This window comes from Struthio camelus, chromosome 14, assembly GCF_040807025.1.
Source record: "Struthio camelus isolate bStrCam1 chromosome 14, bStrCam1.hap1, whole genome shotgun sequence".
Taxonomy (NCBI): Eukaryota; Metazoa; Chordata; class Aves; order Struthioniformes; family Struthionidae; genus Struthio; species Struthio camelus.
Genome location: NC_090955.1, coordinates 22,216,353 through 22,229,542, shown reverse-complemented (window position 1 = coordinate 22,229,542; position 13,190 = coordinate 22,216,353). Strand labels below are relative to the sequence as shown.

At 43.4% G+C, this 13,190-nt stretch overlaps 1 protein-coding gene across 2 annotated transcripts in view; it reads left to right on the top strand.

Moving 5' to 3' along the window:
- Nucleotides 1-13,190, top strand: part of STAB1 (stabilin 1) — a 68,008-nt gene continuing 54,818 nt past the window's right edge. Inside the window, exons 1-6 of one of the 2 annotated variants that reach the window (XM_068907507.1) lie at nt 1-86; nt 1,190-1,325; nt 7,564-7,700; nt 10,063-10,178; nt 11,452-11,537; nt 12,621-12,690. In XM_068907507.1, the coding sequence (XP_068763608.1) occupies nt 1,245-1,325; nt 7,564-7,700; nt 10,063-10,178; nt 11,452-11,537; nt 12,621-12,690 (490 nt within the window). In that variant the 5' untranslated portion in view covers nt 1-86; nt 1,190-1,244. Of the gene's footprint in view, nt 87-1,169; nt 1,326-7,563; nt 7,701-10,062; nt 10,179-11,451; nt 11,538-12,620; nt 12,691-13,190 lie in introns of both variants that reach the window. The other variant, XM_068907509.1, reaches the window with a different exon arrangement.

The following is a 13,190-nucleotide window of genomic DNA, read 5'->3' as shown; positions in this document are numbered from 1 at the left end:
GTAGGATATATAACAGTGCTGGCTGTTCATCATGCTGCCTCTCTCGGTAGGATGAAGGAAGAGCTAAAGAACAATTAATAGCGCTGGTAAGTATAACAGTTCTTGCATATGATATATTTTATATACTAGCAAGCGTGTCTTTGTGTATATGTATGTGAGCATGGAGGGGGAAATAATTAACGCTCTCATTTATGTAAACACAGGAGTAGCTTCCTAGCCTGGTTTTGTTTATGCATCTTCATGTACTAATAATGGCTCAAAAATAAAAAGGTACCTCACTGCCTAGTAAGATTTGCTACTAACAGAAGCAGTCCTTAGACTGCTCAATACAGCGAGTCCTCCTGGCAGCACAAGGGGGACAAAGTCCATGTAAAAACTGTCGATAATCAATTCATAGCCGTTTACAATGCTCAGAAGAAATTCAATTGCAAATCATACCTCAGGCTAGCATGTCTCCTTTTAATCACATTTTGAGGCTTTCTTACTCTAAGTGCTGTGAAAATGCTCCTTGGATTCATGGAACTGCCAGCAGGGTGTTTGGAAAATGATGCATTTTGCTATTGCTGCCATTGCACCTATGAAATGCAATGCTGTTCTCACTGAGAAACCCAAATATTTTAGATAAATATCAAACCCTACCAAAGAGCAGGCCTGAATGAAAGGACATGCTTATGTTATTGCTCTGAAGTACAGGATGTGCCACTCACATTGCTTTGCTCATGCGTACACTGGGATAGGCCGTGGCTGGCTGTACCTTCTGATTGAGACGTTTTGAACATGTTCACATCGGTGGTGAAATGAAATTAACTTACCCTTCATGAGTTCATGGTATTCAAGTTTGCCCATTGGATTTGCCTTCAGTTAAGCACACAGTTAACCTCTTTTCATTCCAATTAGTTGAAAACTAAGGATTTCCTTCCTTCTGTTTTGAACTGATATGTAAGAGGAAATCCGTAGATGTTCCTGTTTTGAGTAAACCTTTTACTAAGGGGTTCTACTTGTGTGTTTAAAAAAAGAATAGAAAGAAAGAAAAAGGTGGTATTGATTCAGACTTAGCACTAGAAGTAGCAGAACCACTTGTGAAGGCTTTGCAGCTAAGGAGTATGGTGTGAAAATGTTCTCTCCCTGTTCACTTTTAACCTCTGGTTCGTCTTGGATGTGATTCTTAGTAGGCGGTCTTATCCCGCAGAAATTGCAGCCTTTATCACCACCCCTTTCGTGAAAAGGGTCCTGCCTGTGAAACTATGAAAATGCATCCTCCTGGGTTGCTGTTTTTCTTCATAGCAGCATGTTTCACTCCCACAGCTGAGTGCCAGAGTCGGAAGGTAAGTCTGTGAGTCTTTGTTTCGCAGTTTAATGTTCATAGAACAGTTGTTCATATTTGGATGGTTGCATGTAGCATGTTTGGGAGACTACTTCTCCCAAAACCTCTCTTTTTCATTTCTGTCTAGTTAGGTGTGGAATAACATCCATAATTAAACTTTAAGACTGTAACGTGCCTTTTCTACTCATGAGTGGGTATGCGTGGTCTAAACTAAAGAGCTGAAATTAAGGTTGGAGCAACTGACTTGAACTTTAGATCAAATTAAATTTATAATGATGATCAGCACTGAATGCAAAGGCAGCAGTATGAAAGGACTGGTTGTCTTTGTCTTCTGCTCGCCTGAGTATGCATGATGGGAGCTTGGCATCTTGCAGGACAGGCCCCAAGTGTCCCAGGAGAATGTTCTAAAAAAAAATTTCAAAAATCTCTTCCAAATTGTTTCTGTACAACAGAGTAAATACATTTGTTTCAAGTACATTTCCCAGCAGTTCCCCAATGAGGATTATGGAATACTTTCCCTGGGTTGATTTTGTTGCAACTTCCGTAACTCAAGTTCTTGTGTTTAGCAGCAGCAGCTAGAAGAATGTATGATGCCTTTGTAGACCTGTGGTCTAGGCTCCTTGGCTCAGTAGGTTGGAATGCGTGCTAATTCATATTACATTGTCTGCTGCCATTGCCCATGTTGTTTCCTGCTGTTGGAGGAATGAACTGGCCTACAAAGTCAGAAACTGAGAGAGGCGTTTGGAAATCTTATTCCCTAGAGCAATCTAGGCTATGGAAGGGTTGTCTTTTCTTGATAATCCTTGAGATGGGGCTTGGGGGGAGAAGGCAGTCCTTTGCTAAGGAAGATGCCACTGAGTCTGAAAAACTTAGTTTAGAAAAAGGCAGAGCGCTGAAAAGGCGCTTGAGTGTTAGAATTAAGGTGGATGCTTTTGATACAGACCCTTCCTTTAAAGGGCCTCAAACGGCTAATAAGCATGGAAATAAGGTCAGCAAGAAGCTCATGAATACCTTTGGACTTGTAGGATAATTAAAGTAACTTGAGCATAAATATGATTTTAAGACGTGTCTCTGCTAGTGTTTCTTATTTGTCTGGAAACAGAAATGGGTTCCAGTATGTTAATGCTTTCAGAGGCATGGGTTCATATCTTCAGCTAGTTTAAGGAGAATTTTGGTTTTTTGACTGGAGACACTGTGTTTCTGTAATCACTGAAGGGTCTGGCTTGGCACTGAAACAGTTAAAACATCAGGTAATGAGTACCCACTCCGAGAGACAGGAAATATTTTGAAATGACCTCTGGAGCAGTTTATTTAGTCCGTAAGAATAACCCGGTTTTAGAGTTTTTTCCCAACAAGGTGGTTATTGGGGAAAGAGAAGAAACATTGAAAAGGATATAAAGGGAGGTCAGGGAGAAGCAAAGGTCTAACAAAGTCTCCCCTAATATTTTAGGATGGCCATTGGATTTGGCTGCACTAGAACTACTGTGATTCCATGAGAGGCCTCCATCGGTTTGCAGGAGCCTTGCGGGGTGGGGGTACTGAGAGAGAAAAGAGATATTTTGAGCTAATATTTCCTGGAGTTATTTCCTCAGGGCTCTGATTCCGTGGCTCAAAATTGGCAACGTATCTGTTAGCCTAATTTGCTTTTTCTTACCTCTTTGTACCGTCTGGGCTGGGGCAGATGCCGCAGATGTGAGAACCGTAAGAGTTTTTCTGCTGGGAAGAGGCCAGGCCCAGGCTGCCCTGGAGGAGGGGTGGGAGGCAGGTGGGGAATGAGGGCAGTGCTCTGTGCATCCCTGTGCCTCCAGTACCACTAGGGTGCAAGATGGGGAATACCCCAGTGCAACAGCGGATCTTGTAGCTAGTTGATAACCAAAACCACTGTGAAAATGCCGAGGTGAACTTGGTCTTATGTGATCTTTGAGCTAGGTTGTTCAGCCTCATACTGAGAAGTTGCCTCTTTGGTCAAGTTCAAAGGTTTCTGTATCCGGGAGCCTCCAATCTGTTCAACTAAATGGTTACTGAGAACTTCTTGAGGGGTTACATGACTCTAATGACTCAAGCATGTGCCTGCAGCTCTGTTTTGTAAAGGGCAAGTGCACTGGAAACTTGGTGATTCATTAGATAATAACTGTTTCCAGAGCTGGCTCCCAGGATTGTTGGAGCCAAACGCTGACGTCCAAATGTGTTTTTCTTTCTTCCTTTAAGTGTTGCCTTGCAGAAGGATTTGTGTTATGGTTTAGGAGGAAAAGATAAAGGGAGAAAATGAGGGTAATGACATTAGCCCTTAAAAAAATTCCCATCTTGTTCTCTTGAGACAGAGTAAGAGGAGCATGAGTACTTGTGAAGTAAGGAACATCCTTGTCAGAGTGGGGTCGGGGGAAGAAACATGAGGGCATCCAGAAGGTCAGATATGTCTGAACCGAAGTGCAGAAGGCAGTGGCCGATCATGTACCCGATGTAAGGTAGTGAGTGAGCGCAAGGAGAAAGCACAGCCTAGCCCTGGCAAGACAAACCTCAGTGTGGGCAGAGGCACCCTGCCTCTTCACTTCTGTTGGCTGCAGCTGCATCTCTTCTGCTTCAAAATCCTCCTTTGACTTTGGAGCTGTTACAGAGCGCTAGGCTTCCTTTTCCTTGCTTTGTACCAAGAGTGTGATACAATACAGTCCGGGCTTACAACATGATTTGATCAGAATAGTGCCTCTTTTCACCTGCTTTTCCCCTCATGAGCACCATGTGGGGCGCACCTCATAACATCACAGAAGGCAATGCAGAAACAGGCCTCTGGACCGCACTGACTTTCAGCCTGTCAGACAATTTTAGTACATCAGAGAAGCAGGCATTCCCTCTCGCTATTTCCTCTCCATTGCCTTCAAACTCGGAAATAACAGTCGCAGATGAGCCCAAGAGAGCAGTGTGTCACTGTTTTTAAAGTTATGCTGCGTCCTAGGAGCCGTCTCTGACTTCAACTTCGGTCTAACTTTAATCCTCTCCAAATCTGGAGTATCCAAACCATAGCATTTAAGCCTCTTGATTCCCTCTTCTTCTGCTTTTCTAGGAAGCAAAACTTTCCAGAAAGTGACTGCTTCTTCAGTTCTGTCACTCTGATGAGAAGGGACGTACTTCTTTTTTTTCTCTGTCTTCCACGCAGCTGTTTTCTTCCCCTTTTCTCCTGCCTGTTGCTGCTGACACAAGCATATTTCCTTATAAAAGGGGAAGGTATTACTGGAAAGCAGCCTAAACCTCATGAAGCATCCTGGGAAAATAGGGTAGGAGGGAATTCCACGAAAACTGTCTTGTCTTAGAGGCCTTATTTTTGTGCTGAAGATGAGTTACAAGTAACCAAAGAAGCCAACAGGGAGGAGTGACAGCCCTTCTCCTTCCACAGTGTCCATCTTCATTGAGAAGTGGGGCCACACAGGTGGAGGAAAGAGAAGACAAATTGAGTAAGCTGATGTCTTCATCCGTCATTTAATGGCCTAACTGTATCTGGTAGCCAACTCCCAAGGATTGAAAGTGAGGACGAAATGGAAGATTTGGAGGGTTTTAATTTAGGGGTTTTTTTGTGCTCTACTGTTTCTGTGGTCTTTTTCATACAGATTGGGAAGCTCAGGAACCTGGTAAGGGCTTGTGGTGTAATTATGACAGTGTTAACGCCATTGCTCATGGAGGTCTTCCACCTCTGTATTTCTTTCTTGGAGATCTTCTCATTTCTTTTTCTGAGGCATTCTGTCCGTGAAGGTTAAGGCTTTGATATGACCAGAGGCAAGAGAGGTACAGTTCTGTCAGAACCTCATGCCTAGCTTCATCTGGCTCCTTTCAAAATCCCAGCTTCAACCTGGAGTCCTAATTTGTACTCAAATCAGCTGGTTGGACCTGCTTCTTCCCCACCCTATTAATGGCACTACTGACCTTTTGAGAACGAGTACTCCGGAGGTAGCACCTCCTTTATCCATCCATCCATGTGGCCTGTCTTTTCTTTTTTGCTCCATGAAAAAGTGAAATCTCTTCTCACTGCCCCGTGTGCCAGTGGGATAGAAACACAAGGGACAGCAAAGGTGATCTCTTTCCTGCTGCATAAAATTAGTAATGCTGAGGCTCACAGCCAAGGATGGGTGGAGTCGGTGGATCTCAGATTTATTTTGAGCTGTTTATAATGCAGAGAAGAGTGTTCTTGACATAGCAGGTTCCTTCAGGATTCTGCTCCCAAAGGAAGTGGAGGTTACTGTGGGGTAAGGAAAGCCTTCTCCTGACACCAGGAACAGAAGGGTTGGAGCTCAGCCAAGAAGGACAGAGCAGAATGCAAACAGGGATTATAGATGTGGGAACCAAAGTCCCGAAGTGCAGGGAGACTGAAGGGATCCTGGCTTACAAGCCATAAAGCTAGGCCTGCTGGTGGCAGGCCCCAGCTGGGACCGTGAGCTTCTCTTACGGAACAGATGCACAAGTGGTAATGAATGGCCCTGTGAGGGGCCACCACGGACACAGGAGATGCTGTGTTCATTAGGCAGCATTCCCTGCATGGATGGCTGCAGAAGATGAATCCATGAAGACGGGAAAATAGTCAACAACTTCAGGCAGAAGTGACATGGCTGTGAGTCAGGAAATTGTTCCAGGAAGACATCCCTGCAGAGCTGGGAGCTGAAGGTTATCTCTCAGGAGGTTTTCCTGACAGGGTCTGCTGGCTGTCATCTGGGAGTGCCTTCCTGAGCTGTCGATAATGGATGGGAAGCAGCAGGCTTCCTCCCTTTCCCTGAGGCAAATGCATGCATTTGGGCTTGCTTAGGTTCAGAGAAAGCAGAGCTGAGCTGAGACTGCTGATGGGAGTCTAAAATAGGGAGTTCTGGGCATGTGAGAGACGCTCCATTAACAGCATTGTTCAGTACTGTCTTTAAAAAATCCCAAATCAAGGCCTCCACCCAAAATTTGATCTAATGTTTTTAATTTTAGAAAATAAATTGCCTGTACAGGCACAGCTGAGGTCAGCTGTATAACCTTTTGGGGAAAACACAGCTCGTGCGTCCCAGCTTTTCTCTGCTATCGTTAAGTGGCAAACATTCTCTCTTTTTAGAAAGAGTGCTGAGGTTCCCCTGCATTTGCTTGATTCTAAGAGTTTAGGAGCCTTTTTGTGGTAAAATCATGAGCTTTGACCACAAGCTGGCATACAATTATGATTATTTTCTCTGAGGCTATATTTTTCTCATCTGTTCTGGCTGCTTTTCCTTTGGGGAAGGAAGGCTGGAGGGTAGAGGGGTATGGAAAAACCCTGTGAGGAAGCCTGAGCCACCAGAGAGAAATGTTTCTGGTTAAACAGAGGGACTCATGCTGAATTTATAACCAGCTGTGTCAGCTGTGTAAGTGTCCTGTCTGATCTTCTTGCCAGTGAGGTCCTTAATGAGGTCCTTTTCACTTAAGGTCAAAACATCAAGATAGGTTGGATAGCTGCAGAGCAACTTTTCTGTAAGCCCCATCCCCACGCCTCCTCTAAGACAGTCGCCATAAGCAGTACTTGTACGAGCAGCTCCTGGTCTCTGGGAAACAGACTGAACCAACCTCTTCACTTCTTCAGACCCATGAAGCAGCGATGAAATCACCAGTGAACTGAATTGATCACTGGCATGGAAAACAGGAATGCGGAGTTGCATTTTAATTCTGTGTCCTCTGCAGAGCGTTTAGGGCTTGTTCTCACATGCCACTACAACGCGTTTGCAAAAGATCAGCTTAAAATAGCAGAGTACGATTATGATTATTTTAGAATTTTTGTGGTGAGGCAAGGGGAAAGAGAAGGGAAAATGATGGCAAAAATCTCTCCTCCTAATGTCAGATGGCTCTTTACAGCAAAAATGTATGAGCTTGAACCTGACAGGTTCAGTGCAATCATCATCATTTGCAAAGAAAATAAAAGCTGTTCTGTGTTGCACTGTCAGGTGTAATACCTGCCAACTTTGGCTACTCCAGAAGATGAATCAAGGTTTGAATTTAATTTTGCAGGTAGGTGTGATCTGCCCTATTATCTTCTAGCTGAGGTCCAAACGGAGTAATATGCATCAATGTAACATCATGGTTTATCCCATATGAATTTGTGGTGTACCATAGGGAAGCTACACTGGTCAGTGCCCTCTCTGTTGTTCTTCTCAAGAATGGTGCAAGGTTAATAAAGATACTGAAGGCTGACAAGATGAATGGCTGATGTTACAAGGTAATTTTGGGTTGATTTCTATTCTGCTTTTCTTTTTAAGTTAAAATCCATGCAGTGCAACGTCAGGATGACGTTTACCATGAATACAGCCTGTACTGTTTGTGCTGCAGCTCCCAAAATGTTTTGTCCGAGAGGCTGGATAAAGACCACCCAGGGATTAGGAGTGAGGGACTGCAGGTAAGGTCTTTTTCTTCCTATTCCTGTTAGGGTTTTGGGGCAGCCTGCAATATGAGGAGTAACATGTGTGTCTTCAGGAGAATGCAGGGGGGGTTTTCCCACACGTTTCAACACAGGCTCTTCTGATATGGGCTAGTGAGAAACTCAAAGGTGGAACCAAACTCCTCTTGGTGGTGCCAGACAATATAACAGCAGACAAAGTGCATCTTAAGAAAAAGATTTTCAGTGGGAGGGTAGTGCACCACTGGGACAGGACACAAAGAGGGGTGGAATCTCCATCCTTAGAGGTTTTCAGGCAAAACCTTTGCCCAGGCAAAGCCATGACTAATTTGTTGTTGATGGTCCCAATTTGAGAGGGAGGTTGGCCTAGAGACCTCTAGAAGTCCCTGAAGTTCCCCCTCCTCAGTATTTCTGTGACTTTGTGAAACAGCTTTCTGTGAAACTAGGGGACCGAATGATGCTGTTGATCCTTATTGACTGGGGAACAAAATGACAATCAGCCCCCACACCTTTGGTACATGCATGCACACACACATATTTGATTATATGAATATTTAATAGTCATGTTGCTGTATCTATGCCATTTAAAAACCTCAAAGAACTTTATGAATGTTCATTCCTCAAGCCTCCAACTGTGAATCAGGAAGGTAGTATTTCAGAGGAGCAGCAGCAGCAGCCCCTGTTTTTTGAAGCACCTGAAAGAAAATTGGCCTGATCACTGCTGTTAATGGAAGTGTGGCAGGTCTGAATGAGTTGAGGCAGGAGTTTTGAGGACTCACAGCTCTAAAGATCCGAGGTGTTTTGTTTTCAGTTGCATAAAAATGGATGTATGGCCCCTACTCTTGTTATTTTTGTCTCCTTGCCATCCCATGGACTTTTTGCTGGACATAAAGTTTTGTATACAGAGAACAAGTCACACAATAATTACTTTTACCTTGCCCTCAACAACATGAGCTAATCCTGCTGTAGCAACTAAACAGAGGTTTGTCTAGCATAGGAACCTTTTCCAGAACCAACATTTGATAGTGGATTATTAGGGAAATAATATGATGATATTTCCCAGTGTATATCCTCACAGCTTCCAGCAAAAATCCCCTGAACTTTTAAACTTCCTAGTTCTCCGTAAGAGAATTGCTTGTTCTGGTGTTCTTTGCTCTTTATTTGCTCTTTTTTTTTGGTCATCTGTTGAGCTGGATGCATTTGTATAGCTTGGCTCTAATAGGAAAAGGGTGAGGGGAAACTAAATTTGCCAAGAAGTTTTTCAAAACAAAACACTATTGATTATTGTTTGCATTATCTATTCAGTAGAGAATGTTAACAGTTAATATATAGCTCCATTGTCTACTGTCTTCTGTGTTTCACTGTTCTGTAGAAATACTCTAAAAATAGCTATAGCAGTCTTGCAGTAATCACAGACACACATAGGAGTTAGATTGAATCAAAAGGGGTAATGCTATCTGAGAGAAGTTCCAAGTTCCTTTTGAAAAGGCAGTTGTGCCAAAAATAAAATGAAGTGTAAGAATAATGTAAGTGGGTCCCAGCTTTTCTAAGTGTTTCATGTTGTTGTTGTGGTAGTGGTGGTTGTAGGGTCCCAAGAATAGGTGTGCACTACTCAGGCACTGCATGCATGCAGAAAAAGAGATGCTCTGCCACCCCCAAGGGCTTATACTGTGTGTAAAGGTGGTGGATGAAGGGTTGAAAAGGGGAAAGATACTCCTCTTGAACAATGAAGTGGTTTGTTCAAGATCACATGGAGAATTAATGAATAACACAGGCATTGAATCCAAATTTCTAGCATCCCAGTCTTCAGCATAAGACAGAAAAGGACGAGTCCTACAAGGAAACTATGTTCTTTCAAGGTTCTTTCAAGAGTGAAGTCTAATTTGAGTCACCTTGGAGGTCCTAACTCTGTCTCTATGCTGTCTAACTCTCCAGCATTCAAAATTTTTGTCCTGGTGCCATCAAATTGTCCAGGGTCCTGTCTCATGCCCAGGCCCTGGCAGAATTCTTGTAACCGATCTTTGGAGCTCAAGCTAGCAGGCATCCTTAGAGAAGACATAACCAGAGAGTGCTGGGAACAAAACTCTTGTGTGCATGTATGGCTTTGTAGCTCAAGACTAAGATTCTAAGCTGGGTCCAAAGTGCGACAGAAAGGTAATGAATGAGCATCCACCCTCCTGCCTGGGGGGATCTCCCTAAGTATATGATTTCATTTCTTGCATCAGTCTGTCACAGTCCTCGGTGCTGCAGTATGACTGCTTAGAAACCCTCCAACAAGTGTATGGTCAATACCAATTCATACAAACTGTGCTGAGCCCAAAGTTTATGCTGTAATCACAAATCTCGGATTGTTCTTTTTAAGATACACTGTCAAGTTAGGAGAAAACACGCTTTCCCAGCCAGGGTGCCGTCACATATGTAAGAAGGAAATTGAGGAGAAAAAGTGCTGCCCAGGATTCTGGGGTACAGAGTGCTATGGTAAGTTTTTCATCTCTTTACAGAGGTCTCTCTAGATATTGAATAGGCCAAACCAGTTTTAACATAAGGCATTAGGTATTTGAGGTGATTAATTTTCATTATTCCCCTTCCTGCTTTCTGAACACTCACAAGATTTCCCTTATCTATCTCGGAGGGTCAGAAGAGAATCGAGAAATAACCTTTTTGCTTCAGACGAGTTGAAGCCCCTTACTTTTAACACATAATATAACCTGCTTTGGTAGAACTTCCTTTTGTCTCTTCTTTAAAAAAGAACGTTTTGGAAAGGGATTTTTTTTGGTCCTCTTTCAGAAAGTTTCCAAAGGAAGAGGAAGATATTTCTTGCTGATGTTCCTCCAATTTGGAGCGTGTTTGCCATATATGCTTCCGTATAGTTTGAAGCTAGTCAGCAGTTCAATTACTGAAAATACTTAACGATTCCACCCCTCCCATTCACTTTTATGCTAAATAATTAGCATTTGAAAATGTTTAGTTCTGTTTCTTCTTGTCTCAGCAATTCAAAACCAAGACATATCAAGCCTAATAGTTTTCATACAATTGCCTAATCACGGGAACATGGAGAAGATTCTCCAGTACTGCAGAAAATGGGAGGTTACTTGAGTCTGTTTTCACATGGAAGTGATTTGAATAAGCAGTTGGCTTGGTCAGAGGAATCCCATCCCTAAAATTTTCAAAATAGTCTCTAGAATTTGGAGGTACCCCACTCCAAAGACACATTGACCATGTTTTCCTGAGCATTCCCAACTCTTCGTGAAGTCAGGAGAAGCTACAGATGCTCAGTATCTTTGAAAAGCAGACTCCCATCTGTCTTGAGTTTCAGAACTGCCTTCACATGGCTGATACCCTCTCTCGCTGATGCTAGCAGACTGAAAATAGTGGCTGGATCCCCCAAAATGTTTAGTGCTTTTGTGGAAATTAAGTTAGTTACAACTCCTTGGAAGCTTTCTTAGCCTTTTATTAAAGGCTAAATGGATAATATTTGTCAACTACCACAACAGGAAAACAAAATCATTAGTGATTCAATAGATGGCAGGTTATCCTCTTTGTTTAGATGGCAACCAGATTGCTCCTTGGTGCCGCTCCTGGCCATTTTCACCAGCTCTGGGGCATTGTTAGCCATATTGGATAATCAGGCAGGGACTTGACTGGTTGAGATCCTGTTGCTTTTGGAAAGCCTGTGGAAGAGGAGATGGAAAGGGGATGGGAGCACTGATTTTGCACTGTAATCTTGTTTGGCCTGTCTCTTGTTTCCTAGAGTGCCCGGGTGGTTCTCAAAATCCCTGCAGTGGCCATGGGATGTGCTTGGATGGTATACAGCGAAACGGGACCTGCATCTGCAAGGTCAGAGCATGATTTATTCTGAGGGTGATGTGCTTTTGTCAGAGGGAGTTGTACAGCTTCTGTGTGGGTGCTCTGGATGAAGGATGGCCTTCCGCATGGGAGGTCATTAGCAGGTTCTTTCATTCAGCATCAATGTCTGTGGTTTTCTCGGAGGATTAGTGCAGTCTGGAACAGCACTAAGACCCTAAATGTTGAGGGTATGGAGCTGGGAAGGCTCTCTGGAAAGAAATGAAGGAAGAACTGCTTGGGGTGGGATTTAACTCTGATCAGTTGAAATAATCAGTATCGGTCTCGCTGCAAGAACCCTTGCGGCGTTTGGTTCTTAAAGGCCTGTCCCTTTTCCATACTCGGACGATATACTTTCCAAATGAATTGGTCCTGCACTCTGGCAGCCAGATCCTCCCGATCTCAGGAAAAGCAAGAGATGGTTTAGGGCAAAGGGATATTTTTTTCACTACAGCTCCAGACTCAGTACAGCAAAAGTGTAAATAATTCTTGCAGATGTGAATAATATAGGGCAGTGGTTCTAAAATTTTTAGCTTCACAGATTAGTATCAGACTTCAAACTTTCTCTCATATGAACTGTACATTTTTATAGCATCCTTAAATAAAAGCATTGTCAAAGGATAAGCTAGAATCCTACCTCTTGGACCACTCTTTGAGAACCGCTGATTTTAGACTTAACTCAAAGACCCCTTAAATCAATTAAAATATATGTTGAAGGTCCCCAAGCCCTATAAAATCAATGTCAAAAGTGCCATTCCAAATTTCTTTCTCAGAGAGATAGCAGAAGCCAGCCGGTACATTTCTGTCTATTTGTGACCAGGGCATTGTTTCATTTTCTCAGTGCCTGTCAGAGTTTTACTGGTGTTTTGCATGTCCTCTGTGTGTAGGCTTGCCCTGTGATCTTCTCTGAGGGCTAGTTGATAGTACTAGAGCATTAGACAGATAAATTTTCCTTACTGTATTGCTTCAGCTGTCACAGAAAATCAGAAGTGGGGAGAGACTTCAAGCTATGACAATGTTGGGAACAATGCAGCGATATAGAAAAATAACAACTGGTACATTTTGCACCCCTTCTAGGAGCAATTCAGTGGTTTTGCCTGCCAGAATTGTCGAGATGAAAATCGTTTTGGCCCAGACTGTCAGTCAGGTGAGGATGAGCAATTCAGGTGAAACCACTACAAAAGTACCTGAGAGCAAGGAAAGAGGAGGGGGAAGCGGAGTGAGGAAGGGTGCTGGAGAGGAAGAGGGGATGCCATGTGACAGTGTTTAATAGCAGGTATCTTGGCGTTTCATCTTTCTGTCCTTCTGATACGACACTACTTGGTTCATTCATTGGGAAGGAGCTGAGACTCTGGTCTCCCAAGAGGGTGCTGGACTGATGCAATGGGAGGTCTGAGGCCTACACTTTAACCATATAATTGTCCCCGAAGTGTGTTAAATGCCAGCTTTCTTCTTCTTAAAGGCACTCACCTATAACTTATTAAGTGGCCCTATGTGAAAAATCAGGCCTCTGGTTTCGTCAGCTGTAAGCACCGGCTCAGGGGAACAGGGCCATGCTGTCATTTGCCAAGTAGCTCCGGTCTTTTAGAAACAAAATTTCCCTCACTGTCCCAGGAGACAAATTATTCTGGTCTCTCACTCAGATCA